Raw genomic sequence first — 27654 nt, 5'->3', positions numbered from 1 at the left:
TATGACCTCATGATGAGAACTCTGATTGATGGATTTGTACATTTTATACAGTCCAGAGGAAAAGGCAGATTCTTCCGCTGCTTAGAACACTAGGCCTGCAACAGTGACGTCCTGCATTCATAGTCATGCAATCCCTTGGGGAAGAATTTGTAATTTTATCTGTTTCATTGTTTTTAAAGTCTGTTTTTAAGTGTAGAAAATCGATTCTGATGTAAGATTTTTCACTGTATCCCTTATTCCATAACTTCGTGGTTTCCCATCTTTCTGTAACATGCGATTTTATTGCTTTATAAATATGCTTTTATGATTTTTTTATAATCAAATACAGCTTAAATGACTCACTGACTCACAACTGAGGAGTACACAATTAGATTCAGGGGGGCTCGCAAAACCCCAAAACAATCCTGGATTGACTTTGTAGACTACTCAGTAAAGACACTGGATGGTTGGTTGACGTGCATGATTTCAATGGGCTTTACAGTTTGTTTATGAAAGAACATATTTTAAGTAATTGTATTAATGTAAAGTTACATCAGCATTTGGTAGACCCAGGTCTAATTTCTACCCAACAATTGGAATATAAAGCAGACCACTGCGTCAAGACAAGAGTGTCTAAAACAACCACTGTGGGTGACCAAAAGCAAAGGGTTACACAATCTTCCCAGGAGAAAGGGGGTTAGAATCACTAAGATAAAAAGCCTGAGTCTTCTAAAGGGCCACAAAAACCTGCACAGTAGGGTAGGCCCCAAAACTCTTCCCAGTCCAATCATAGGTACAGGGGAAAGAACTTTGATCCATCCTGCAAAGGTCTGGTGTAACAACTGTAAGAATTTGGGACACTTAACTGGAGAGGTTACTTGTCCTAGTAAGAAGGCCCCTAGTCCAACTATAGCTACTCCTGGTGTAGAAAGTCTCCAGATGGGATCAATAGTGTGCCAAGAGAAAATCGGGTTGCACACTGAAGCAGTTATAGTTTCAGAAGAGTAAGTTGAGTTTGGCACTTTAGCTGTGTGGCCACCCAACTTAAAGAAGTATTTGCAATACGCCTGGATCAATGGGACTAGAATAGAGACCCTGAGGGATTCATGTGTAACTATGGCGAGACATGCACTAGTTTATCCAGGACAATACTTGATTAGGCAAACGTACTCAGTCACCAATGCTGACAGTGTTACCACTAACCATGCAATGGCTATGCTGACATTAGACGGAGGGCTGGAGGGGGGTTTGCAGGCCTGAAACAAGTAGTGGTCTCTCCAAAGCTTCCAGCTGACTGTCTGCTTGGTAATGATCTGGAAACCTCAGCATGGAGTGAGGTAGAGCTAAAAACCCATGGAGCAATGCGGAGTATCCCTAAGATGGTGTGGGTGAAAACGCCCCCCCTCCCCGCGGCGGGATGCCTGGCTTTCCCCTTGGGGATGCCCTGTAGGGGCTATCTCACAGGGAAAAGCCAGGACGGGTTCCCAAGGCAAGCGCCGAGATGCCCCCCGGTGATTCGAGCGCTATATAAGAACATACAAAAAAAAAAAAAAACAAGAGCAAAGAGCAGAAAGCAGGGTGAAAAAGAAGTGTTGGACTCTGAAAGTATGGCCTAACCTTCCAAGAGAAAAGGTAGGAAGACTGGAAAACTAGCTTCTGTACAGCAACAGGAACAGGACCCCTCTCCTAAGGGAGAGAACTTTCAGACACCCCAGAGGTAACTGATCCTATGGAGCTTGAGCCTTACCAGGTTGAGCTCTTGGGCCCAGGGGGGGACCCTCTAGGGAAGAGCTGTGCCTTAGGCAGCAGTATTGTCCAACTCTTGAAAGCCAGAGGCAGGAAGCTGCTGCACAGGAAAAGGGAGATGTCAGTGGTTTCCACAGAGTTTTTTGGGAAGAGGGATTACTGTACACTGAGGTCAGAGACCCCAACCCTAGAGCCGCTAGGAGAGTGATAGAGCCTCAGAAGTACAGGGAGTTCCGATGTGAGAGGGACGAGCGAAAAAAGAATCGAGGAGGTCTTATGCGTGGATCAATGATGGATTTAATGAATTTTTTTTTAACACAAAAGTAAAGGTCAGGTGGTTTGAATATCTTCTTTCTTCTTTCTTCCCTCTTCTCGCCTGGTCTTTTCCTCCCGGTGAGTGATGGTAGCGTCCCCAGGTACCAAGGGAAAAGAAGAGATAGCAGGCGGTAAGTATAGGTGTCCTTAGATCACACTCATGAGAAAAGGGAAAAAAGGGCCATCACCAGGGTAAAAAGAATCAAAGTCACCCCTTAGTGCATGGTTCTCTTGGGAAGTGAACTCAGGATAGTTTATTCACAAGCCTCTGTCACCTTAAGTGCAGGTAGCTATATTGGGGAAGTCTCTGTAGCGGTTTTCCTGACTAGCAACGATGCGTTATAGTCTCCCCCTTATTTTCAAATACCACTGAGCAGGCAAGTTTTACTCGTGGCTAACCGTTCAAAAGAAAACTACCCGTTTAAAGAAAATTAAGCTCTTTGATTAGGGCAATACACAGAGGGCTTGCAGGCGCTTTTGAAGAAAATGAGGCTCCTGTTTGACTGCGGGCCCTCACAATCCGTCCCCCTCTTTTCCCAAATATATCAGCAAAGAAAAACACCCCGTACTCCTTCTCCCCTCCCCTTTACCCTTTTCCCGGTGCACGTACTGTGGAAGCCGTAACTCTCCAGAGTTACAGCGGAGTGAAGGCGTCCTCCGGGGGCGTCCACCAGTCCTCAGTCCAGAGGTCGGGTTTGGCAGCTTCTTCCTCTCTGCAGCTGGGGTGCGGTCCGTCAGTCGTCTTCTCGGTGGTTGGGACGGTCTTCTCGTCTTCCGTAGCGCTGCTCTCTTCCTTCTGCTCCTTTTCATTCTCCTCCTCGATGTATCCCGGCGTCCGCTCTTGAAGGGCTGTTCCCGCCTCCGGAGTCTCCCCTGATTAGTCTCTCTCCCCTCTGGGCCGTTCCTCTTCCTCTCCTCGTCTCTTCCCTTCCTGTATGCGAGAGGAATCCGGAAGAGTTAACCATTCGCATCCTGGGGAAGTCCGCCATCGTGTACAGCTAAGGTCAGTGTTTGGGGTAAGCATGGGTTCCTCCTCACATACTCCTAACATTAGCTCATGACATCCCCCTAGCTGGACATCTGGGCCAAACCAAAACCTGGGAAAGGTTAGTTAGCCACTTGTGCTGGCCCCTGATGTCTCAGAAAGTGGAGGAGTTTGTCAGCTCCGGCGTTACCTGTCAAGCCAGTGGCAAGACAGGTGGAGACCCAAAGGCCCCCTTATTTCCACTACCATTGGTTGGGGTACCCTTTGAAAGGGTAGGTGTGAACATAGTGGGTCCACTTGAACCTCCCACAGCATCAGGAAACAAATTCATTCTAGAAGTGGTGGATCATGCCACTAGGTATCCTGAGGCAACTCCCCTTAGGACTACTACAGCTCCTGTAGTAGCCAAGTCCCTCTTTGATGTCTTTACCAGGGTAGGGTTTCCTAAGGAGGTGGAGTCAGACAAACGGTCAACCTTCATGTCTGCTTATGCAGACATGAAGTCTGAAGCCACCTCCACACTCCACATGCAGACTCCTCACTCTTTCCACATATGCCTCAAGCATAGAGTGACTCTATAGATGAGTGTTGGTGTATAACAGGATGTATAGGTGTATGAGTACATATGATGAATGAGTACATGTATGAGTGACTATATAGAACTGTTGGTGAATGAGTGGATGTGTATGTAGATTTTGGAATTACTGAATAGGTTGTTCTAACTGGAATTGGTATCTCCATTTTTTTGAAAATTTTTGTTTCTATTTTTGATCGTGTGTATCAAAGGTTATATTACGGTGAGAGGAGGTCTGCCACAAGGATGAAAAATATATATATTTTTTAGAAAGATACATATTCACTGGATGATGTCATCAGTGATGTCATCAGGGATGTCATCTGATGTGTCATCAGTGATGTCATGAGTGATGTCATTGACCATTTCATGAGTGATGTAATATGGGACGTCATCAACAGTGCATTGCGGGCGCGCAAGTTATAGTTAGCTGAGCTAACTATAACGGAGGAATTTCAAAGGTTTTGTACGAGAGAAATGTTCAGCTAACTATAACATGTGAAACCTATGGTTTTTTCAATGAATTCGCATGGTTTTTTAAATGCTAATTCCTAACTATAACGTGTGTGAAACCTATGTTTTTTTCAGTGAATTTCAAAGGTTTTGTAAATGATAATTTATAAATGTATTAATTATCATGTCTTTCTTTTTATACTAATTTCCTATATTTTTAATATAAATATTTAGATTTATTTTATTTTTTAGATTATAATTCATATTCTTATTGTAAAATAATAACAAAACTAGATTGCAAAGTAATTTTGGGATTAATTATTGCTTGACTTCGGTTACAAGTATAAGACAGCTCCAGCAATGCTCTTGGGGCCCTATGCTCACAAGGCTGTATCAATCCTTACACCTGCTTCAAGCAAGTGCAAGGTTTTGACGCAGCATAAGCTGAAAAGTGACTGAATGAAATGTTATACAGTTCACTTAGTCACTTTTAGGAGGCGTTGCTGCACCCCCTTCTGCACAGGAAAGCCTCTTCTGGCTCAGGGCTTTACAATGTAATGCACCCTCCAGATGCGTCACATTGTTAATAGCACACACCATGGCACATCTTTTGCACCACTGCTGCATCACAAAATGTGACGCTACGGCTGTGTAAAAGAGGCACAAGGGGATTGTAAATCCACCCCTAACACATACAAATTCACCCAGGCAGTTTCACCAGCAGCGCAAATTGAAGCATAGACTTGTAACATATTTATGTACATATGTTACATTCAAGTGCTTCGGACATACTACAGTATACTATAGGTAAACACCTTATAGATTTATGCTGTAGCACTTCCTTATGTTCTGCACTTTCACATTCTCCATACACTAGTAATATATTCATTCATTTATGAACTACACATTCATTCTTACAAACTCTTACACACTAACATAGAAATATAGTTCTTTCTTTGACCAGTGAAGGTAGTTCTAAAAATAACTGTTTTTTATTGTTTTTTTACTTTTGTATTTTTTTTTGTGTTTTCTCAACTAATTCCAAGCGGAACAAAAGAATGAAAAAAAAAACTAATGTTGAGGACACCAGTGATCCCACATCCTGCGCTTCATCAGGTCCATAGACTGTTCCCCATAACACAAAAGTTGATCGCAATAAATGCATAGAATTTTAACTGTAGCAAAGTCAGAATCAATTTGTGGGTGTGGACTGCTTGCTGAAAATGCTGCTGCCGCAGTTGATGTGCTTGGTGCAGCAGCAGGTGGGCTCTCGTGCAACCTCCGTCTTGCAGCTCGAGCAAAGTTGTTGAGGTGCAAGTTCTTCACGTGTCGCACCATATTTGCTGTGCCAAAAGAGTATTTTTTATATGGATCACCCCTTGAAAGAGTTGTTTGGCAAATTTTACAGGTTACTTTTGGAGCATTAACCTTTTTTGTACTTCTGGAAAAGTAAAAAATTTCCAAATTAGAGCTTCTTTCCTCTTCTTTGGAGGTTCTTCAGGAATGAAATCTCCCTCTGAAGAACTGCTGGAAGATGTGTCCATTGCTCTTATTATGGTGATCTTCCTTCTATTTGAGAAGATTCTCAGAAGAAATGCTTCTTCTTAGAAAGTCAAAGTCGAATAATTATAATGGGACGGAACTTTCAACAGTCGCAATAGGAAAAGTTATGAACCAATCAAATCTTTACTTTTAAAGTCACATGGCTTTGCGTACGCTTATGATGCGCTTGCGCAGCTCTTTCAATACGAGTACGCATGATGTTCTACCGCGATTTGTGTAATTGTTTTTCAAAGTAATATATGATTGTTACAAGTATTAAAAAAAAAAATCTTTCAGCGGCTTCAAGCGATGCCTCCTCTAATGAAGGATCCAGGGGTAAGCCTGATCTCGGGGTAGATGAAACGTGCCCTGTTTGGTTATCCAGGTTATCCTGTTCGCCCTGCCGTAATTTTTTGTTTTCCAAAGCAGCAGCCATATCTTGTGTAATCTGCAGTACTTGTGGCAGAACTTTAAAGTATGAGCGCAGAGACAGGGTTATGTCACCTGGAGCTTTTATTTTTTTACTCTTATTTTTGCTTTGGAGCTGTTTTTGAGTAATATGCCTGTCTTTGGCTAATTCTGGCTTTTTTTTAACCTGGGCTTTATTTTTTAAACTCCCCCAAGGTGCCTTCTGGGACCTGTAGTCCGTTCCCCACTGGCCCTGTCTCCTTCCCTCTGTTTTTAGTTTTACTCCTGGTTATTCTTACTTGTGAGACTTTATTCAAATCGCTGTCTGTCTTTGCCCCCTCCTTAAATAATTCAAAGACCTTACTTGAGTTGTGAGAGAAAATGTTCCGATCACTCAGCTCGTCAAACCCAGCCTCTGCTGCAGTTGTTGTTGTATCATTCGTCTCCTCCACAGCTGAGACGGTCGATACCACAGCTCTCCATGACTCCTCTCCTTTTCCTCCACCAAATGCTGCCGCCGTATGCGTGCTACGAGCAGCGGCCGCTCGCTGCGCCTGATCTCCACGGCTGCCCGCCCCCAGAACAGGAGAGAGGCGGTGACCGGTGAAGCTAACGGCGGGCACATTCACAGAGGCTTCGCCGTTTCAGGAATTACTGCAGGACTCCCCTTATCGAGGCTCCGTGTGAAAAGGTACGCTCACTTTTCGGTGACAGCCGTCATCCGTAAGGGTAGCGACGAGGGTCTCAGGAGACTGCTTCCAGGCGCGCGAGCCGCGTTAGCCTACGGCCGCCATGTTTCCAGGACTCTGTCTGCTCTGCCTGTCACAGAAATACATACAGAGAGTTCCACCGATAACATAGCCCCTGCCCGACAAAAGGAGACCTTAGAAAATGAGACTCTGATAACTGAAGTGGGGAAGAAGAAAAATGTAACGGGTCAAAACTCAGATTTAGGTTTTGGTAACGCGCTCGAGGCCATAGTCTCCTCTATTGCAGCAATGAGAGAGGAGATAAGAAAAGACTTTGTGGTCTCTAAAACTAACCAGGCAGAGATTAGAGTAACCTGTGAGGAATTGGGTCAAAAGGTTGATAGCCTCTGTGGGAGAACGGAAGCACTAGAAAGCTCGGTAGGCCTACAGACCACAAATTTGGAGTCAGTTAGATCAAAAGTACATACTCTCCAAAGTGAGGGCGAAAACATGAGAGAAAGAATTGAAGTCTTAGAAAATTATTCTAGGCGTAACAACATCCGACTCCTAAAAATTCCAGAAGGGAAAGAAGGTGGGGATCTTAAAGGCTTCATAGTACAATTATTAAAAAGTTCACTCACCTTGGAAGAGACTGCTGAAGAACTAGACAAAGACATTCAGCGAATACACAGAGACCCATTTCGTATGAATCCGGCAAGGACCAAACCAAGGAAAGTGCTAATCAACTTTCTGACCTATGCTCTCAAAGAAAAAATCTTAAATTTCGCTCTGAAAGCAGGTATAATAAAGGGCCTTGATTTCTCTTTTGAGATACGTTCAGATCTCTCGAAAACCACGCTGGATAGGCAGTGGGAGCTCGGCAGCGTATGGACAAATTTAGAACATTTGGTGCGACAGTACAGATGAGATTTCCCGCATTTCTCTGAGTCATGTATAACAATAAGATGCATAATGTTCGCTCTATACATGACGCCGATGACCTATTAGGCTCCATCAGAGATCACGCCCAAGCTCAGGCTCGTAAAACAAGTTAATATAGGTATCGCCAAAGGTAAACAGATCTTGTCAAAAGACAAAAGAAAGAATGTAAGGGAGGAGGAAAGGGGAAAGAGAGGGAGAAAAAGGAAAAAAAAGGAAGAAAGTAAGGAAGAAAAAAAAAAAAGGAACAACTTAGATAAAAGGAGGGGGGAGGAAAATGAAAAAAAAAAGATATATAATATAATAAAAAAATAATAATAATATTAAAAAAAAGCTATAAAAAACCCAAGCAGCAAAACAATAAAAAAAAACTACTAAATACATTGAAAATAGATGTTTTTATTCAATAGCACAATAGGGTCACATGCATATATTTAAAAAAAAAAAAAAAAACAGAAGAGGTTTACAAAAAAAAAAAAAAGGTAATGATAAAACCTTCAGATTAACTTTTAGATTAATCTCAAATACCCCCTCTTGGTATGATAGTCATTGGTGATATCTTTACCTTTATTGGCTCAGTCACAGCTGTTTGTTTTTTCTTTTTCTTTTTTTTTTCTCGAGGAAAATGTAGCGGTAGAGGGTCAAAGAAAGGCTGCTGACGGGCGTTCACCTGGCTTAACACCAAGCCAGAATAAATAAGGGAGGGTTTCCAAGGGGGTGGGTGAGGGGGTGGGGTGGTAAAATAGCAAAAAATCCTCATTTGTCAGTTCAATTATGTGTTCCAGCCTTCAACTTTTCTCAAAATCAAATTTTTGACAGGTTAAATCCAAAAAACAATAATCTAATAAAAAATACAAGTAAAAGAATGAAGATGCAAGGGAATGAAATTAAAACATGACAACAACTAATTACATGTCCTGGAACGTGAATGGTCTCCGCGTGAGAGGAAGAAGAGATCGTATCTTACAGTATCTGAGAGACTCACAGGCGCAGATCATTGCGTTGCAGGAAACTCATCTTCTTATATCAGAGGCTATCACTATATTAAGAAAACAAAGGTGGATAGATAAATTCTGCTCCACAGATCATAACGCGAACATAAGAGGGGTAATATTCATCTTCAAAAAATCGGTAAGAGCGCAAATACAGGAATGTAAGGAAGATAATACAGGGAGATGGTTAATAGTCAGAGTCTCTCTCGATGGTCAAATGAGGACATTGGTAGGTTACTACGGTCCCAACTCAGATGATCCATCGCACCTGGACGCTGTAAGAAATCAATTAATATCAGTACAGGAACCAATAATCTGGATGGGAGATTTTAATATTGTTCTAGACGCCAGATTAGATAAATCAACAAAATCCAGAATTTGTAGTTCCGTTAAATCTAGAGATACCCTTAAAACCATCATGACACATCTGGGACTGGCAGATTTCTGGAGAGAAAGAGTCAGCAATAAACCAGGTGTGTCCTTTAGGAACAGTCGCTTCAAACACAAATCTAGAATTGACTATGCCTTTTTCAGTTACTGTCTAAAGGACACTCTGGTTTCAATAGATTATATACCATCACATCTTTCAGACCACTCTGCAATAAAATTTACTTTAAAATCTGAAATTCTGGTTAATCACCCATCCTGGTCTTTCGACCGGACATTGCTGCTTGAGGAGGAAGAGATCAAATTTCTGTCAGACGAATCTCTAGCCTTTTTTGAGATAAATAGAAATTCTGCAGGCCCAACAGTCGTTTGGGAGGCCTTTAAAGCCTTCCTAAGGGGACAGATCACTTGCAGAGCCTCTTATAGGTGGAAACTATATACTGAAAAAATAAAAAGACTAGAACAAGATATGAAACTCTTAGAATCAAAGATTGACCCGTCTTTAGTAACATCCAAAGAACATGAGAAAAGGACTGAGTTAAAACCCAACTGGAAAATATTTTACAAGAGAGAATAAACAAAAGATGGGAAGTGAGCAAATCCTCCCAATTTGAATTCGGAGAAGCCGCAGGGAAGGTACTTGCGTGGAAAATAAAAGCGGACAAAGCCCTCAACTATATCAGGGAAATTAAGATACTTGGAGAGTCAGAGACAAGATCTACTAACCTAGAAATAGGGAGAGCTTTCTTTGACTTTTTTGTGGACATTTATAAAGAGGACCTTCCCAATGACCAGCAAGCAAGGGACAGTTGGCTGGATGCCATTACCCTCCCAACTTTATCAACAAGCAAGCCAGAGCAAACTCTTGGAGGATAAGAACACTGAAGACGAGGTTAAGAAAGCAATCCGCCAATCAAAAAAAGGAAAGGCGGCAGGTCCACCATTAGAGTGCGGGTCATACAGACCAATATCATTACTCAACAACGACTATAAACTTTTTACAACTATTATCTCTACAAGACTGGCTAGTGTCATCGGCAATATTGTACATTCAGACCAAAAAGGATTCATCAAGGGCAGACAATTAGCGGAGTTAACATATGAAGCTGTGGGGGCTATAGACATCGCTACTGCCTTTTCTTTACCCTTGGCTACTCTGACTTTAGACGCAACCAAAGCTTTTGACAGAGTCAATTGGCTTTATCTTAACAACGTATTAAAAAAATTAAACTGTGGGGAGGGGTTCTGTAGGACTATTAAACAGATATATAGTGCACCTTCAGCTAGACGAAGCCTTTAATATATCTAGAGGTACTAGGCAGGGCTGCCCGCTTTCCCCTCTCCTATTCAATGTATACATCGAACCGTTCGCTCAGCTTTTAAGGGACGAGGCTAATATTCCATCTTTTAGTTTTGGAGAGTGGGAAAGGCGGGTAGCACTGTATGCAGACGATATTTTGGTCTTTACATCTAACCCAGTAAAGGCATACCCAGTCGTTATTCAATGGGCTGAAGAATTCGGTCATATATCGGGCTACGACATTAACTCCAGTAAAAGTGAGATAATGGCATGGAACTTACAAAACATACAGCTGGGGGTAAAAATATCTACATCGATGCGCTACTTAGGAATAAGAATAACCCAAGAAGTGGGCAGCATTGGGCAAACTAATCTGGATAGGATACACACTGAGAGCAAAAAACTTTTAAAATCTTGGTCACATCTACCACTTTCAACAATCGGTAGAGTGAATTTAGTTAAAATGTGTATCCTCCCAAAATGTACCTTTATTTTTAACACTAATCCAACTGCCTTTGATCCGAAAATGATTGAAAAATGTCAAGGGGAAATCAATTCTTTTATTAGGAACTATAAAACCACAAGAATCGCATGGAAAAAGCTAAGAAGAAGAAGAGAAAAAGGTGGCCTTGCACTGCCGGACTTGTTGTATTACTCATGGGCCTTCCAGTTGTCACATTCAAGAATGCTCCTAAAAATGCCATCTAATCTTACAACTGATTCTATGTATAAGGCCATGTTAATGGGGGCTAATCTAGCACTGGATGGCTTTATGTTTAAATTTGGATGTCAGAAATTCTTCAAAAACATCAAACTTAAAATAGCACAATCATGCGCTAAAAACTGGTCTAACATCAGAAAGAAACTGGGCTTGTCATATTACTCCAACTACTCCCCAATCTGGGACTCACCCGGGTTGCCACCATGCTTGCGAGATAGTCTTTCTACAATAATAGAACAAGCAGGTATTACAAGATGGGGCCAACTATTTAAAGATGGTAATTTTATAGCTTGGGACGAGCTGTATGAACTAGTTGGCTCAGGGTTGTCCAGATTCAAATACATTCAATTAAACAGCTGGGTGAGATCTCAGACTCGTATTGATGCCAATTTAGGGAAAACAAGCATAACGGAACAAAAGTTGGTAGAACGAGCTATTGGAGGGAAAGAAGTAGCTACATGGTACTGGCAGCTGTTGGAGGAAATTGATGGGAAATTCCAACTCCCAGATGAGCTATGGGGAACGGCGATTGGTATTCCATGTGAGGAGAGGTGGCAAAACTCTTTCGGACTATTATATAAAACTGTAAAGCCTTCATGGCTAAGACAAAACCACCTCTTCTCTGCACATCGTGCATACATAACTCCTTTGAAACTATCTAAATTTCTACCACATAAAAAATGTAACAAATGCAACTTGATAGGTGCTTGTGATATACATATGTTCTTGGAATGTCCTGACATCTTACATTTCTGGGAAGATGTGAAGAATACTTTAAATTCTATCCTAAACACATCTTTGGAAATAACCCTCCCACTTGTCATCTTTGGGTTGAAAGATAACATTAAAGGCAAGGCGAAATCCTTTCTCTTCTACGCAATCTTATTGGCGAGAAGACAGATTTGCATACATTGGGTAGAGAAAACACCCCCATTACACTCTCGGTGGCTTTCATCCTTATATGAAACATCTAAAATGGACCTCAAAAGAACAGCTATGAAGCGTAACTTGGCTTTCTGGGATCTCCTAATCAACTGGAGATGAGCCCGGGTTTTTTTTTTCGGTTTTTTTTCCCTCGGGTCCAATGATTATGCCTCGAACACTCCTGGACCAGGGCCAGTCAAGTTTCGATAAAGGTCCTACAGGTTGAAATACACCTTGATGGAGCTAAAAGAAAGCACCCTTACTTCTTCTTCTGGGACATCTCTACTACCAAATTATCAAATCACGCCTATAAGCCGTGCAAGGTGGTTGGTATGGTCCTTTTTTTGAAGAAAAGGCAAATGAGGACACAAAAAATAAATTCATAGTTACCCCAAATGCCTGCCCTTAGTATGCACATTAAATACATAAATAAATGTTTTAAACCAAGTAGAAACATTGCCGCCTTTCGCAAACAGAACGCCGTACATGACGTCACACGGAAGCTTTAATGCGACGTATAACCTCAAAGCATATTCGTACCGTATGGGCGGGTACGCACTGAGTATAATTAGCAGTACAAAGTATGGTGCGATCACCCTCTCAGTGACAAATCAGAGATCAGGGCGCACTAAGGAGAATGATTAAAAGTGTTCACTCATTGCAGATCCGATTCTGATCCTGCCTCTGCGTACATTATAACACCGCCCCCATCTCTCTCTGTTGTTAATTGTTAGTGCACACACTCATACTTGCACATGCGCGGTGCACCCCCGCCCACACTCCCCACATACCACCACCTAGCATGCTTGCTATCACTAAGCCTGGAAACCAATACATTAGCCAATGGGATGTCCCCCAGGGCAGTCATTCTTGCAAAGCACGAAAACGCTACCAATGACGGCCCTGGGCTTGGTTTGGTCAGCCCCTGCGGTTCCCATATAATGCGGGCACTGACGTGAGCACGCTCTCTTTTGCCTGCCTGTGCTGCGGTGACAAACAGAGTGTCGTCGTCGATTTTGCTACGAACTGATGCTCGAGCGGAGTAGGACTCCTGACACTCGACGTGATGTCACTGCTGCTGCCGCCCAGCCACAATACCATAGGGGCGGAGGCGGCGACGCCCACACCCAAAACACCCCATACTCAGCAAAACCGCAGCCTTTGAAGACACGACAAAAGACGACAGAAGCAAAGGTAAGAGAAGATGTCACATCATCAGCCTCCACTGTAAATTGTATATGCATAATGCAATTTTTTCTCCTTCATATGGCTTTCCTACCCCTCAATGGTTTTAAATTGTGCTTACATAATTGAAATGTTTATTTATAAGTCACGAGGTCCTATAGACCTTTAATTTAAAAAATTGTGCATGCATACATTTCTGTGTCGTATTTCTGTACTACGCCACGTGCTTAGGCCTCTATTATTATTAATTGTGCGTCCATGATAGTATTTTTTTTTCTGCGTCACAAGGCCGTCACAGGCCTGTATTAAGTTACTGATCTTCCTTTGTTTGATGGAGCTGCAACAGTCTAACTACGGAATATTAAGACCCCACATTAAAATTTACTTTTGATAGTAGCCACGCAACTCAGTTTACGATGACTAATAAAAATGTCCTCTTGTTTCCTTCACCAAACATCATTCAGAAGCAACCACGGCCTATCGAGCAACAGCAATGGAATTGTCTGCAACGTATTGAATATACTTTGACGTATAGAAGCAGAGTTCAAGTCGAGTGGTGAACTCCGGTGGCCGCACTGTTTATACATTATATAGCGTGAACTCAACTCACAGGTATTGGAGCCCTTTACATAAGCACCAGTTACGTTACACAAGGGCACATTTATTTTATATGTAAGCACTGCGGAGATAAAGTGATAAGAAGAATCACAGGATGCTGAGCCGGTGCCGAGACTCACACCCAGATCCCCAGTTCCAAAGTCAGCAGGTCCAGCAATTACGCCACATCCTCTCCGCAGAATTGTACAGTTCTCTTCAGAAAGGAAGAGTTTCCTACAGAACATATTCCTTCCTCTTCTGGACAACAGGCTTAATGTAGGATTTTCTCTTCAGGGATCTGGATTTTCTTCAGGACGCAAAGTTCTCTTCGGTACGAGAAGTCCCTCTTTGCAAGGACAGCCCGATTATTCTGAATGTAATATCTCTACACAAGAGCAGGGCACCCTCGGAATGAACCATCTCTCTTATATGGCAAAAGCTCTCTTTGATTCTCCAAACGTCTCAACACACATCTGGAACACACATCTGGAATGGCTGAGTTCTCTTCCAAATGCCACACTCCCTTCATAAAATGAGGACTCTATCGGAACGCAAGGCTGTGTTGAGAAGAGTTCGGCTGTGTTCTGGATGCGGATGCAGGCCTATCCTTCACCACTGTTCTCCTGTGCCTAGAGTCCCCTTTTCCCTCTGAAAAATCTGAAGGGATTCCTCTTCCTTAAAATAATCCATAAAGCACTCGAACTTCCTGCAAGCCCCCGCTCCGTGACTTCCCTGGCAACTTCAGCAGATAATATAAATCGAGCTAGTTGACCGTATAGCGGACCGAAGCCCGGCAGCCTCTGCTCCTGGCGCTGGTATATTTGGAGCGTTCGCTTTGCATGTATTCCCAGACCGGACTGGCCATAGCGGGCACTGGGCAATACCCCGTTGCGCCGTACGGGTGGGGGCCGGTTTTGGGCCCCACCGTGCCATAGCTGCAAAATAGTTCCTGTACCAAAATCGGCCGAAAACCGGCCCTGGCATAGAGCTCGGCGGCACCTCTAATCCCCCAAGTGGGGCGGGCGGGGGCCGGCCGAGCACTTTGCCAGGGCCGGTTGTGGTTCCCAGTCCGGCCCTGTGTATGCCCTAAACCCGGCTATCCCAGCGGTGAGTGTCTGACTCTGGATCACAGGAGCACGAGCACAGAGCATCTCTGAATTAAATTATCACAAGTGTTTTTGAAGGCCAGGTGTGGGATAACTTGAAAACAAGCATTTGCAATGCAGTAGGACTCGTATTTACGCGAGACGTATTGCATTGCAAACTATAGCCATCACGGACAACGAGAGGGAGGTACAGACAATGGGAGGGAGAGGGTGGAGTAGAGAAGTCAGTAGGAGAACCTCATTAAAGAGAATAGAGCTCACAGTCTAAATAACAGGGTACCACGTAAGACTTGAAGTAAAGGGGCCAGTCGCCATGGGAGGTGACAAATGAAGAGGAGTTGGTACTAAGGAGGGACTAACATCATCATCAGGTAGGAGCCATTCTATTAAAGTATCTCTTTGGACTACCAAATCGGTTTTAAATCGCACCTTCACTACAATACATCTACACTTGCCTAGGCCCCTCACCCACACCTCACCAAACGGCAAGGAACAAAAGATCTCCGCCAAAGACCCCCTTCATTGGGTGCCCTCTGGTATTGCAGCACACAACGAGGAGCAGTCCCAATGATGAATCATGACACCTAGCTGGCTGGGTGTGTGAGGGCCCTAGTTCCGAAAGGAGGAATTCCCCCTCCCCCTCCTCCACTTTCTCCTGAAGAACACCTTGTCCTAAAGGGAATTAAGCACTTCCCACCTCGTACTCACCCTTGGGGTGATCCACCTAGGAACTGCATACCCTTTCTGTTTCTGATTCATTTGGGCAAGTATGCTAGACTTGACCAAAATACCTTTCTAATCCCTCTTGTTGAAGCATAGAGACATCCGAACACACTAAGATTAGGGAGACATTTAAATATCCCAGGGATATAGAAGCAGGCATACACCCTAGGGGCATAGAGACATCCGAACACCCTAAGATTAGGGAGACATTCAAATACCCCAGGGATATAGAAGCAGGCATACAGAAGCAGGCATACACCCTAGGGGCATAGAGACATCCGATCACCCTACGATTAAGGAGACATTTAATTCTCTCAGGGATATAGAAGCAGGCATACACCCTAGGGGCATAGAGTCATCCGAACACCCTAAGATTAGGGAGACATTTAAATATCCCAGGGATACAGAAGCAGGCATACACCCTAGGGGCATAGAGACATCCGAACACCCTACGATTAAGGAGACATTTAAATACCCCAGTGATATAGAAGCAGGCATACACCCTAGGGGCATAGAGACATCCAAACACCCTAAGATTAGGGAGACATTTAAATATCCCAGGGATATAGAAGCAGGCATACACCCTAGGGGCATAGAGACATCCGAACACCCTACGATTAGGGAGACATTTAAATATCCCAGGGATATAGAAGCAGGCATACACCCTAGGGCAGGGGTCTTCAATCTGTGGGGCGCGAGCCCCAGGGGGGTCGTGGAGTCCTGGGAAGAGGGTCGCAGATTGTCAGTTTGCCTTCCTGGCGTGGGGCTGATTGAGGGTGCTCACATCGGAGGCCTAATTCACACCGAGGCGTGAAAAACAACAAAGCCTCATTAACAAGTAAAAGGTCTTGTAAAGGCCTGTGAAGTACTGGGGTGCGGCTTTGTGTGTGTCCCTGAAGGTGTTTAAGCTCGGCTCACATACACGAGGAGGGGAAGGGATGGGGGCAGGGGAGGGTGGCTGGGGGAGGAGGCTGTAGCCCTTTGAGTTCAATGGACATTGCACGCCTGGAGCTGTGGGTCCTGCCTGTAAAGCACAAAACACGAACCCTCATACCTGGCGCCTGTGCAGGAGAAATGTGCCGGAGAGTCTGTTCTTCAGGTGAGATGTTGTTACAGCCTGTCCGCCCCCAGCAGGGAGGCGCAGAGATGCCCTCCCATGAGGGAGGAAGAAGAAGGAAGAAGACACAGAGAGATACTAACCCCCCCCCCTCTGCGCCCCCCCATGAGAGAGGCACAGAAAAGGTGGGTGGATGAATGGATGAAAGTGTGGATGGATGAAGGATGGATGGATGGATGGATAAAAGGTTGCATGGATCATGATGGATGGATGTGTGAAAAGGTGGGTGGATGAATGGTGGGTGAATGGATGGATGAAAGGGTGGATGGATGAAGGATGAATTTATGATGTAAGGATGAAAGGGTGGATGGATAAAGGATGGATGGATGGATATGTGAAAAGGTGGGTGGATGAATGATGAGTGGATGAATGGATGGATGAAAGGGTGGATGGATGAAGGATGGATGGATGGAAAGAAGGAAGGAAGGATAAAATGGTAGATGGGTGAAGGATGGATGTATGGATGAATAAAAGGTTGCATGGATGAATGATGGATGAATGGATGTGTGGAAAAAGTGGGTGGATGAATGATGGGTGAATGGATGGATGAAAGGGTGGATAGAGGAAGGATGTATGTATGGATGGAAGGAAGGATGAAACAGTAGATGGATGAAGGATGGATGTTTGGATGGATAAAAGGTTGCATGGATGAATGATGGATGGATGTGTGAAAAGGTGGGTGGATGAATGATGGGTGGATGGATGGATGGATGAAAGGGTGGGTGGATGAAGGATGGATGTATGGATGAAAGGGTGGATGGATGAAGGATGGATGTATGGATGGAAGGATGAAAGGGTGGAAGGATGAAGGATGGATATATGGATGAAAGGGTGGATGGATGAAGGACGGATGTATGGATGGAAGGACGAACGGGTGGATGGATGAAGGATGGATGTATGGATGGATAAAAGGTTGCATGGATGAATGATGGATGGATGTGTGAAAAGGTGGGTGGATGAATGATGGATGGGTGGATGGATGGATGGAAGGGTGGATGGGTAAAGGATGGATGTAAGGATGAAAGGGTGGATGGATGAAGGATGAATGTATGGATGGAAGGATGAAAGGGTGGATGGATGAAGGATGGATGGATCGATGTGTGAAAGTGTGGGTGGATGAATGATGGATGGATGGATGTGATGAGGTCTAACAGGTGCATTTATGGTTGTCGATAGTTGTTGATGATGAGGAGTACCAGTTTCTAGAAACTTTTGTTGGAAGGGGGTCCTTAAGCCTAAAAAGGTTTTACAAGGGGGTCTCGGCATCAAAAAGTTTGAAGACCTCTGCCCTAGGGGCATAGAGACATACGAACACCCTAAGATTAGGGAGACATTTAAATATCCCAGGGATATAGAAGCAGTCATACAGTCTAGGGGCATAGAGACATCCGAACACACTAAGATTAGGGAGACATTTAAATATCCCAGGGATATAGAAGCAGTCATACAGTCTAGGGGCATAGAGACATCCGAATACCCTACGATTAAGGAGACATTTAAATATCCCAGGGATATAGAAGCAGGCATACACTCTAGGGGAAAAGAGATATCCGAACACCCTAAGATTAGGGAGACATTTAAATATCCCAGGGATACAGAAGCAGGCATACACCCTAGGGGCATAGAGACATCCGAACACCCTAAGATTAGGGAGACATTTAAATATCCCAGGGATATAGAAGCAGGCATACACCCTAGGGGCATAGAGACATACGAACACCCTAAGATTAGGGAGACATTTAAATATCCCAGGGATATAGAAGCAGTCATACAGTCTAGGGGCATAGAAACATCCGAACACCCTACGGTTAAGGAGACATTTAAATATCCCAAGGATATAGAAGCAGGCATACACCCTAGGGGTATAGAGTCATCCGAACACCCTAGGATTAGGGAGACATTCAAATACCCCAGTGATATAGAAGCAGTCATACACCCTAGGGGCATAGAGTCATCCGAACACCCTAGGATTAGGGAGACATTTAAATATCCCAGGGATATAGAAGCAGTCATACACCCTAGGGGCATAGAGTCATCCGAACAACCTAAGGTTAGAGAGACATTTAATTCTCTCAGGGATATAGAAGCTAGCATGCACCCTAAGGGCATAGAGACATGCAAACACCCTAGGATTAGGGAGACATTCAAATACCCCAGTGATATAGAAGCAGTCATACACCCTAGGGGCATAGAGTCATCCGAACATCCTACGATTAAGGAGACATTTAAATATCCCAGGGATATAGAAGCAGGCATACACCCTAGGGGCATAGAGACATCCGAACACCCTAAGATTAGGGAGACATTTAAATATCCCAGGGATACAGAAGCAGGCATACACCCTAGGGGCATAGAGATATCCGAATACCCTAACATTAGGGAGACATTTAAATATCCCAGGGATATAGAAGCAGTCATACGGTCTAGGGGCATAGAGTCATCCGAACACCCTAAAATTAGGGAGACATTTAAATATCCCAGGGATATAGAAGCAGGCATACACCCTAGGGGCATAGAGACATACGAACACCCTAAGATTAGGGAGACATTTAAATATCCCAGGGATATAGAAGCAGTCATACAGTCTAGGGGCATAGAAACATCTGAACACCCTACGGTTAAGGAGACATTTAAATATCCCAAGGATATAGAAGCAGGCATACACCCTAGGGGTATAGAGTCATCCGAACACCCTAGGATTAGGGAGACATTCAAATACCCCAGTGATATAGAAGCAGTCATACACCCTAGGGGCATAGAGTCATCCGAACACCCTAGGATTAGGGAGACATTTAAATATCCCAGGGATATAGAAGCAGTCATACACCCTAGGGGCATAGAGTCATCCGAACACCCTAAGGTTAGAGAGACATTTAATTCTCTCAGGGATATAGAAGCTAGCATGCACCCTAAGGGCATAGAGACATGCAAACACCCTAGGATTAGGGAGACATTCAAATACCCCAGTGATATAGAAGCAGTCATACACCCTAGGGGCATAGAGTCATCCGAACATCCTACGATTAAGGAGACATTTAAATATCCCAGGGATATAGAAGCAGGCATACACCCTAGGGGCATAGAGACATCCGAACACCCTAAGATTAGGGAGACATTTAAATATCCCAGGGATACAGAAGCAGGCATACACCCTAGGGTCATAGAGATATCCGAATACCCTAACATTAGGGAGACATTTAAATATCCCAGGGATATAGAAGCAGTCATACGGTCTAGGGGCATAGAGTCATCCGAACACCCTAAAATTAGGGAGACATTTAAATATCCCAGGGATATAGAAGCAGGCATACACCCAAGGGGCATGGAGACATCCGAACACCCTAAGATTAGAGAGACATTTAAATATCCCAGGGATATAGAAGCAGGCATACAGTCTAGGGGCATAGAGACATCCGAACATCCTACGATTAAGGAGACATTTAAATATCCCAGGGATATAGAAGCAGGCATACACCCTAGGGGCATAGAGTCATCCGAACACCCTAAGATTAGGGAGACATTTAAATATCCCAGGGATATAGAAGCAGTCACACACCATAGGGGCATAGAGACATCCGAACACACTAAGATTAGGAAGACATTTAAATATCCCTGGGATATAGAAGCAGTCATACAGTCTAGGGGCATAGAGACATCCGAACACCCTACGATTAAGGAGACATTTAAATATCCCAGGGATATAGAAGCAGTCATGCAGTCTAGGGGCATAGAGACATCCAAACACTCTACCATTAAGGAGACATTTAAATATCCCTGGGATATAGAAGCAGTCATACACCCAAGGGGCATAGAGACATCCGAACACCCTAGGATTAGGGAGACATTTAAATACCCCAGTGATATAGAAGCAGTCATACACCCTAGGGGCATAGAGACATCCGAACACCCTAAGGTTTGAGAGACATTTAAATATCCCAGGGATACAGAAGCAGTCATACAGTCTAGGGGCATAGAGACATCCGAACACCCTAAGATTAGGGAGACATTCAAATACCCCAGGGATATAGAAGCAGGCATACACCCTAGGGGCATAGAGTCATCCGAATACCCTAAGGTTAGAGAGACATTTAAATATCCCAGGAATACAGAAGCAGGCATACAGCCTAGGGGCATAGAGACATCCGAACACCCTACGATTAAGGAGACATTTAAATACCCCAGTGATATAGAAGCAGGCATACACCCTAGGGGCATAGAGTCATCCGAACACCCTAAGATTAAGGAGACATTTAAATACCCCAGTGATATAGAAGCAGGCATACACCCTAGGGGCATAGAGATATCCGAACACACTAGGATTAGGGAGACTTTTCAATATCCCAGGAATATAGAAGCAGTCATACACCCTAGGGGCATAGAGATATCCGAACACACTAAGATTAGGGAGACATTTCAATATCCCAGGGATATAGAAGCAGGCATACACCCTAGGGGCATAGAGTCATCCGAACACCCTAAGATTAAGGAGACATTTAAATATCCCAGGGATATAGAAGCAGGCATACACCCTAGGGGCATAGAGATATCCGAACACACTAAGATTAGGGAGACATTTAAATCTCCAGGGATATAGAAGCAGGCATACACCCTAGGGGCATAGAGACATCCAAACACCCTAAGATTAGGGAGACATTTAAATATCCCAGGGATATAGAAGCAGTCATACAGTCTAGGGGCATAGAAACATCCGAACACCCTACGGTTAAGGAGACATTTAAATATCCCAGGGATATAGAAGCAGGCATACACCCTAGGGGCATAGAGACATCCAAACACCCTAAGATTAGGGAGACATTTAAATATCCCAGGGATATAGAAGCAGTCACACACCCTAGGGGCATAGAGACATCCGAACACCCTAAGATTAGGGAGACATTTAAATATCCCAGGGATATAGAAGCAGTCATACACCCTAGGGGCATAGAGTCATCCGAACACCCTAAGATTAGGGAGACATTTAAATATCCCAGGGATATAGAAGCAGTCATACACCCTAGGGGCATAGAGACATCCGAACACCCTAAGATTAGGGAGACATTTAAATATCCCAGGGATATAGAAGCAGTCATACACCCTAGGGGCATAGAGACATCCGAACACCCTACGATTAGGGAGACATTTAAATATCCCAGGGATATAGAAGCAGGCATACACCCTAGGGGCATAGAGACATCCGAACACCCTAAGATTAGGGACACATTTAAATATCCCAGGGATATAGAAGCAGTCATAAACCCTAGGGGCATAGAGACATCCGAACACCCTACGATTAGGGAGACATTTAAATATCCCTGGGATATAGAAGCAGTCATACACCCTAGGGGCATAGAGACATCCGAACACCCTACGATTAGGGAGACATTTAAATATCCCAGGGATATAGAAGCAGTCATACACCCTAGGGGCATAGAGACATCCGAACACCCTAAGATTAGGGAGACATTTAAATATCCCAGGGATATAGAAGCAGTCATACACCCTAGGGGCATAGAGACATCCGAACACCCTACGATTAAGGAGACATTTAATTCTCTCAGGGATATAGAAGCAGGCATACACCCTAGGGGCATAGAGTCATCCGAACACCCTAAGATTAGGGAGACATTTAAATATCCCAGGGATATGGAAGCAGTCACACACCCTAGGGGCATAGAGACATCCGAACACCCTAAGATTAGGGAGACATTTAAATATCCCAGGGATATAGAAGCAGGCATACACCCTAGGGGCATAGAGACATCCGAACACCCTACGATTAGGGAGACATTTAAATATCCCAGGGATATAGAAGCAGTCATACACCCTAGGGGCATAGAGACATCCGAACACCCTAAGATTAGGGAGACATTTAAATATCCCAGGGATATAGAAGCAGTCATACACCCTAGGGGCATAGAGACATCCGAACACCCTACGATTAAGGAGACATTTAATTCTCTCAGGGATATAGAAGCAGGCATACACCCTAGGGGCATAGAGTCATCCGAACAACCTAAGATTAGGGAGACATTTAAATATCCCAGGGATATAGAAGCAGTCACACACCCTAGGGGCATAGAGACATCCGAACACCCTAAGATTAGGGAGACATTTAAATATCCCAGGGATATAGAAGCAGGCATACACCCTAGGGGCATAGAGACATCCGAACACCCTACGATTAGGGAGACATTTAAATATCCCAGGGATATAGAAGCAGGCATACACCCTAGGGGCATAGAGACATCCGAACACCCTACGATTAAGGAGACATTTAATTCTCTCAGGGATATAGAAGCAGGCATACACCCTAGGGGCATAGAGTCATCCGAACACCCTAAGATTAGGGAGACATTTAAATATCCCAGGGATATAGAAGCAGGCATACACCCTAGGGGCATAGAGATATCAGAACACCCTAAGATTAGGGAGACATTTAAGTCTCCAGGGATATAGAAGCAGTCATACACCCTAGGGGCATAGAGACATCCGAACACCCTAAGATTAAGGAGACATTTAAATATCCCAGGGATATAGAAGCAGGCATACACCCTAGGGGCATAGAGTCATCCGAACACCCTAAGATTAGGGAGACATTTAAATATCCCAGGGATATAGAAGCAGGCATACACCCTAGGGGCATAGAGACATCCGAACACCCTAAGATTAGGGAGACATTTAAATATCCCAGGGATATAGAAGCAGTCATACACCCTAGGGGCATTGAGACATCCGAACACCCTACGATTAAGGAGACATTTAATTCTCTCAGGGATATAGAAGCAGGCATACACCCTAGGGGCATAGAGTCATCCGAACACCCTAAGATTAGGGAGACATTTAAATATCCCAGGGATATAGAAGCAGTCACACACCCTAGGGGCATAGAGACATCCGAACACCCTAAGATTAGGGAGACATTTAAATATCCCAGGGATATAGAAGCAGGCATACACCCTAGGGGCATAGAGACATCCGAACACCCTACGATTAGGGAGACATTTAAATATCCCAGGGATATAGAAGCAGGCATACACCCTAGGGGCATAGAGACATCCGAACACCCTACGATTAAGGAGACATTTAATTCTCTCAGGGATATAGAAGCAGGCATACACCCTAGGGGCATAGAGTCATCCGAACACCCTAAAATTAGGGAGACATTTAAATATCCCAGGGATATAGAAGCAGGCATACACCCTAGGGGCATAGAGATATCAGAACACCCTAAGATTAGGGAGACATTTAAATATCCCAGGGATATAGAAGCAGGCATACACCCTAGGGACATAGAGACATCCGAACACCCTAAGGTTAGAGAGACATTTAAGTCTCCAGGGATATAGAAGCAGTCATACACCCTAGGGGCATAGAGACATCCGAACACCCTAAGATTAGGGAGACATTTAAATATCCCAGGGATATAGAAGCAGGCATACACCCTAGGGGCATAGAGACATCCGAACACCCTAAGATTAGGGAGACATTTAAATATCCCAGGGATATAGAAGCAGGCATACACCCTAGGGGCATAGAGACATCCGAACACCCTAAGATTAGGGAGACATTTAAATATCCCAGGGATATAGAAGCAGGCATACACCCTAGGGGCATAGAGATATCAGAACACCCTAAGATTAGGGAGACATTTAAATATCCCAGGGATATAGAAGCAGTCACACACCCTAGGGGCATAGAGACATCCGAACACCCTAAGGTTAGAGAGACATTTAAGTCTCCAGGGATATAGAAGCAGTCATACACCCTAGGGGCATAGAGACATCCGAACACCCTAAGGTTAGAGAGACATTTAAGTCTCCAGGGATATAGAAGTAGTCATACACCCTAGGGGCATAGAGACATCCGAACACCCTAAGATTAAGGAGACATTTAAATATCCCAGGGATATAGAAGTAGGCATACACCGTAGGGGCATAGAGACATCCGAACACCCTAAGATTAGGGAGACATTTTAATCTCCAGGGAGTCGGATGGAGGAGCACCCCAGGGGTGTGCATACAGACATGTGAGGGGGCAGGCGTGTTCCTGCAGGATCAGTGCTGGAAGGCAGCGTAGTTTCTGGAGTTCAAGGCCTCGGACACAGGCCTCTGAGAGCAGAGGGGGCTCTGAAGTGCGCAGGGTCGCGGTGTGCTGCCTCCTCCCCCCTCCCCCCCTCCCCCCCCCCCCCCCCCCCGCTCATCAAATGCAGTTTCCATGATAATAAACGCAGGGTCCAGTTCCTGGAGCATACACACGTCATAGGCTGGTGCTCTTGGTGCCCCCCCCTGGCAGCAGCTGGCACAGAGCTCCTGCCCCGCCCGGGGATCCCAGCCCTCCTCACCTCCAGGCCCCGGGGCAGGGCCATGTGGCCCCCGAGCAGCTCCCTGCAGGGCCCCTGGCCCCTGGCGTCCTCGGTACTGTCCAGGGGCAGGGTCCAGTCCCGGGGCCCCCGGAAGAGGTCGAGCAGCGCCATGAAGAGTGCGTGCAGCCGCTGTGAGCTCTCTCTGACTGCCCTCCCAGCCCCCCCTCACCCTCCCGAAACCGAAACCGAAAGTGAAGGTGGCAGAGCACTACAAGGGGGAGGGCTGGGAGGAGACGAGCGGGCTCACCCCGATGGGGCGGAAAACTGTACAGCTGACACTGTACATAGGACACACTGCACTCATGCCCAGAAAGGCACTTTTACCAACAACCTGCGCTGTGCGCCGCCCTCCGAGAGGTGTGGGGGGCACTTCTCAGAGGGGGTGCTGCCATTCAGGGGGCACACAAGTGAGCCGCGCCCCGAGAGGTGTGGGGACACTTCTCAGAGGGGGGGGGGCTGCCATTCAGGGGGCACACAAGTGAGCCGCGCCCCGAGAGGTGTGGGGACACTTCTCAGAGGGGGGGGGGCTGCCATTCAGGGGGCACACAAGTGAGCCGCGCCCCGAGAGGTGTGGGGGCACTTCTCAGAGGGGGGGTGCTGCCATTCAAGGGGCACACAAGTGAGCCGCGCCCCGAGAGGTGTGGGGGGCACTTCTCAGAGGGGGGTGCTGCCATTCAGGGGGCACACAAGTGAGCCGCGCCCCGAGAGGTGTGGGGGCACTTCTCAGAGGGGGGGTGCTGCCATTCAAGGGGCACACAAGTGAGCCGCGCCCCGAGAGGTGTGGGGACACTTCTCAGAGGGGGGTGCTGCCATTCAGGGGGCACACAAGTGAGCCGCGCCCTGAGAGGTGTGGGGACACTTCTCAGAGGGGGTGCTGCCATTCAGGGGGCACACAAGTGAGCCGCGCCCCGAGAGGTGTGGGGACACTTCTCAGAGAGGGGTGCTGCCATTCAGGGGGCACACAAGTGAGCCGCGCCCCGAGAGGTGTGGGGGTACTTCTCAGAGGGGGGGGCTGCCATTCAGGGGGCACACAAGTGAGCCGCGCCCCGAGAGGTGTGGGGACACTTCTCAGAGGGGGCGCTGCCATTCAGGGGGCACACAAGTGAGCCGCGCCCCGAGAGGTGTGGGGACACTTCTCAGAGAGGGGTGCTGCCATTCAGGGGGCACACAAGTGAGCCGCGCCCCGAGAGGTGTGGGGACACTTCTCAGAGGGGGGGGCTGCCATTCAGGGGGCACACAAGTGAGCCGCGCCCCGAGAGGTGTGGGGGCACTTCTCAGAGGGGGGTGCTGCCGTTCAGGGGGCACACAAGTGAGCCGCGCCCCGAGAGGTGTGGGGACACTTCTCAGAGGGGGGGGCTGCCATTCAGGGGGCACACAAGTGAGCCGCGCCCCGAGAGGTGTGGGGACACTTCTCAGAGGGGGGGGCTGCCATTCGGGGGGCACACAAGTGAGCCGCGCCCTGTCAGCTGGAGAGTGGTAAGGGTGTGGTAGGTGGGTGGGGGGGGCACTTTGGCGCACACTGTGACAGATGTGTGACTAAAGCATGGTGTGGTGGTAGCCACTGATATTCAGCACATCTTCAAACACGCCAAAAGGGCCCCAGTTTTAACCCAAAAATGGCTTTATTTGACCTGTCTCCTGTCTAAAAGAACCTTCTCAACATGGGCACTCGCAAACATTTTACAAGGAGGCCCAACATGTGTTCTGTGGTGTGAGCGAGGGCCGCACCTATGCCAGCAGAGGGGTTTGGCGGGAAGGTGGTGGTAGGGGAAGCGAAGCATAACCATCTAGTGGCTGAATTGCACAACGAAAAACCAAACAAGCATTTACAACGCAATAGGTCTCGCAGCATTAAAGTTTGAGTTACTGGCATTGTAAATGACAATGGTTTGCATTCATTTTTTTATTTTATTTGCTATTTGTATATAAACATTGTTTATGAATGGTTAGTTGTTGCTTATGCTAAGCAAAGTCGGCAGTTATATAGAGTACTAGTTTTGCTTGTTATAAGCATGGATAATTATTAGAACGTTTTTTGACAAGTAAAGGTAAGTTTACAGTTGCGGGCTTAAACAGGTTTTTTAGTTTTTTAAAAGAAACGTAAATGTTGCTGAACACACAATGTATGTATGTGTAAAAGTATGCTGAATACAATAGCCACTAGTAAAAGAATGTAATGAAAAGTGCTTGTTTTATTTACGTCTTACATTTACGTCTTACATTGCGCCCATTGTGAAAACAGCGAATTCAAATTGCACTTCTCTTCATAATAAATGGTTTATTGGTTTAAAACAATTTCATATTCCTATTTATAAATTGACTTTTGAAGGCCCAAAACAATATTTAATGTGTTTACAATGATGCCTTTTAAAGAAGCTTACCACTATGGGACTCTACTTCTCAAATTATTTTCTGTTTTGAGGTTTTTTTTGTGCTTTCTCTCGATAGCCCAAACGAAATCCGGACACATAAATACATGATTAACTCGGAAGCGATTTTAGTCGCAATGGAACAATAACATGGTGATCTTGAGGAGCACAGGGGGTCTGAATTACACTCAAAAATACTGAATTTCGTTTGATTTTGCCTCCCCAGAGCAGTGACCCCGAT

The 27654-nt window shown here is 45.3% G+C and overlaps 1 protein-coding gene across 1 annotated transcript in view; it reads right to left on the bottom strand.

The window, feature by feature from the left end:
• Nucleotides 1-25234, bottom strand: part of LOC144754044 (proteasome subunit beta type-8-like) — a 145146-nt gene extending 119912 nt beyond the window's left edge. The window contains exon 1 of the mRNA XM_078641556.1: nt 25024-25234. Within this exon, the coding sequence (XP_078497682.1) occupies nt 25024-25155 (132 nt within the window). The 5' untranslated portion in view covers nt 25156-25234. The remainder of the gene's footprint in view (nt 1-25023) is intronic.
• Nucleotides 25235-27654: the final 2420 nt, after the last annotated feature.

Source organism: Lissotriton helveticus, chromosome 5_1 (assembly GCF_964261635.1).
Source record: "Lissotriton helveticus chromosome 5_1, aLisHel1.1, whole genome shotgun sequence".
Taxonomy (NCBI): Eukaryota; Metazoa; Chordata; class Amphibia; order Caudata; family Salamandridae; genus Lissotriton; species Lissotriton helveticus.
This window is presented reverse-complemented; position numbering and strand designations above follow the sequence as displayed.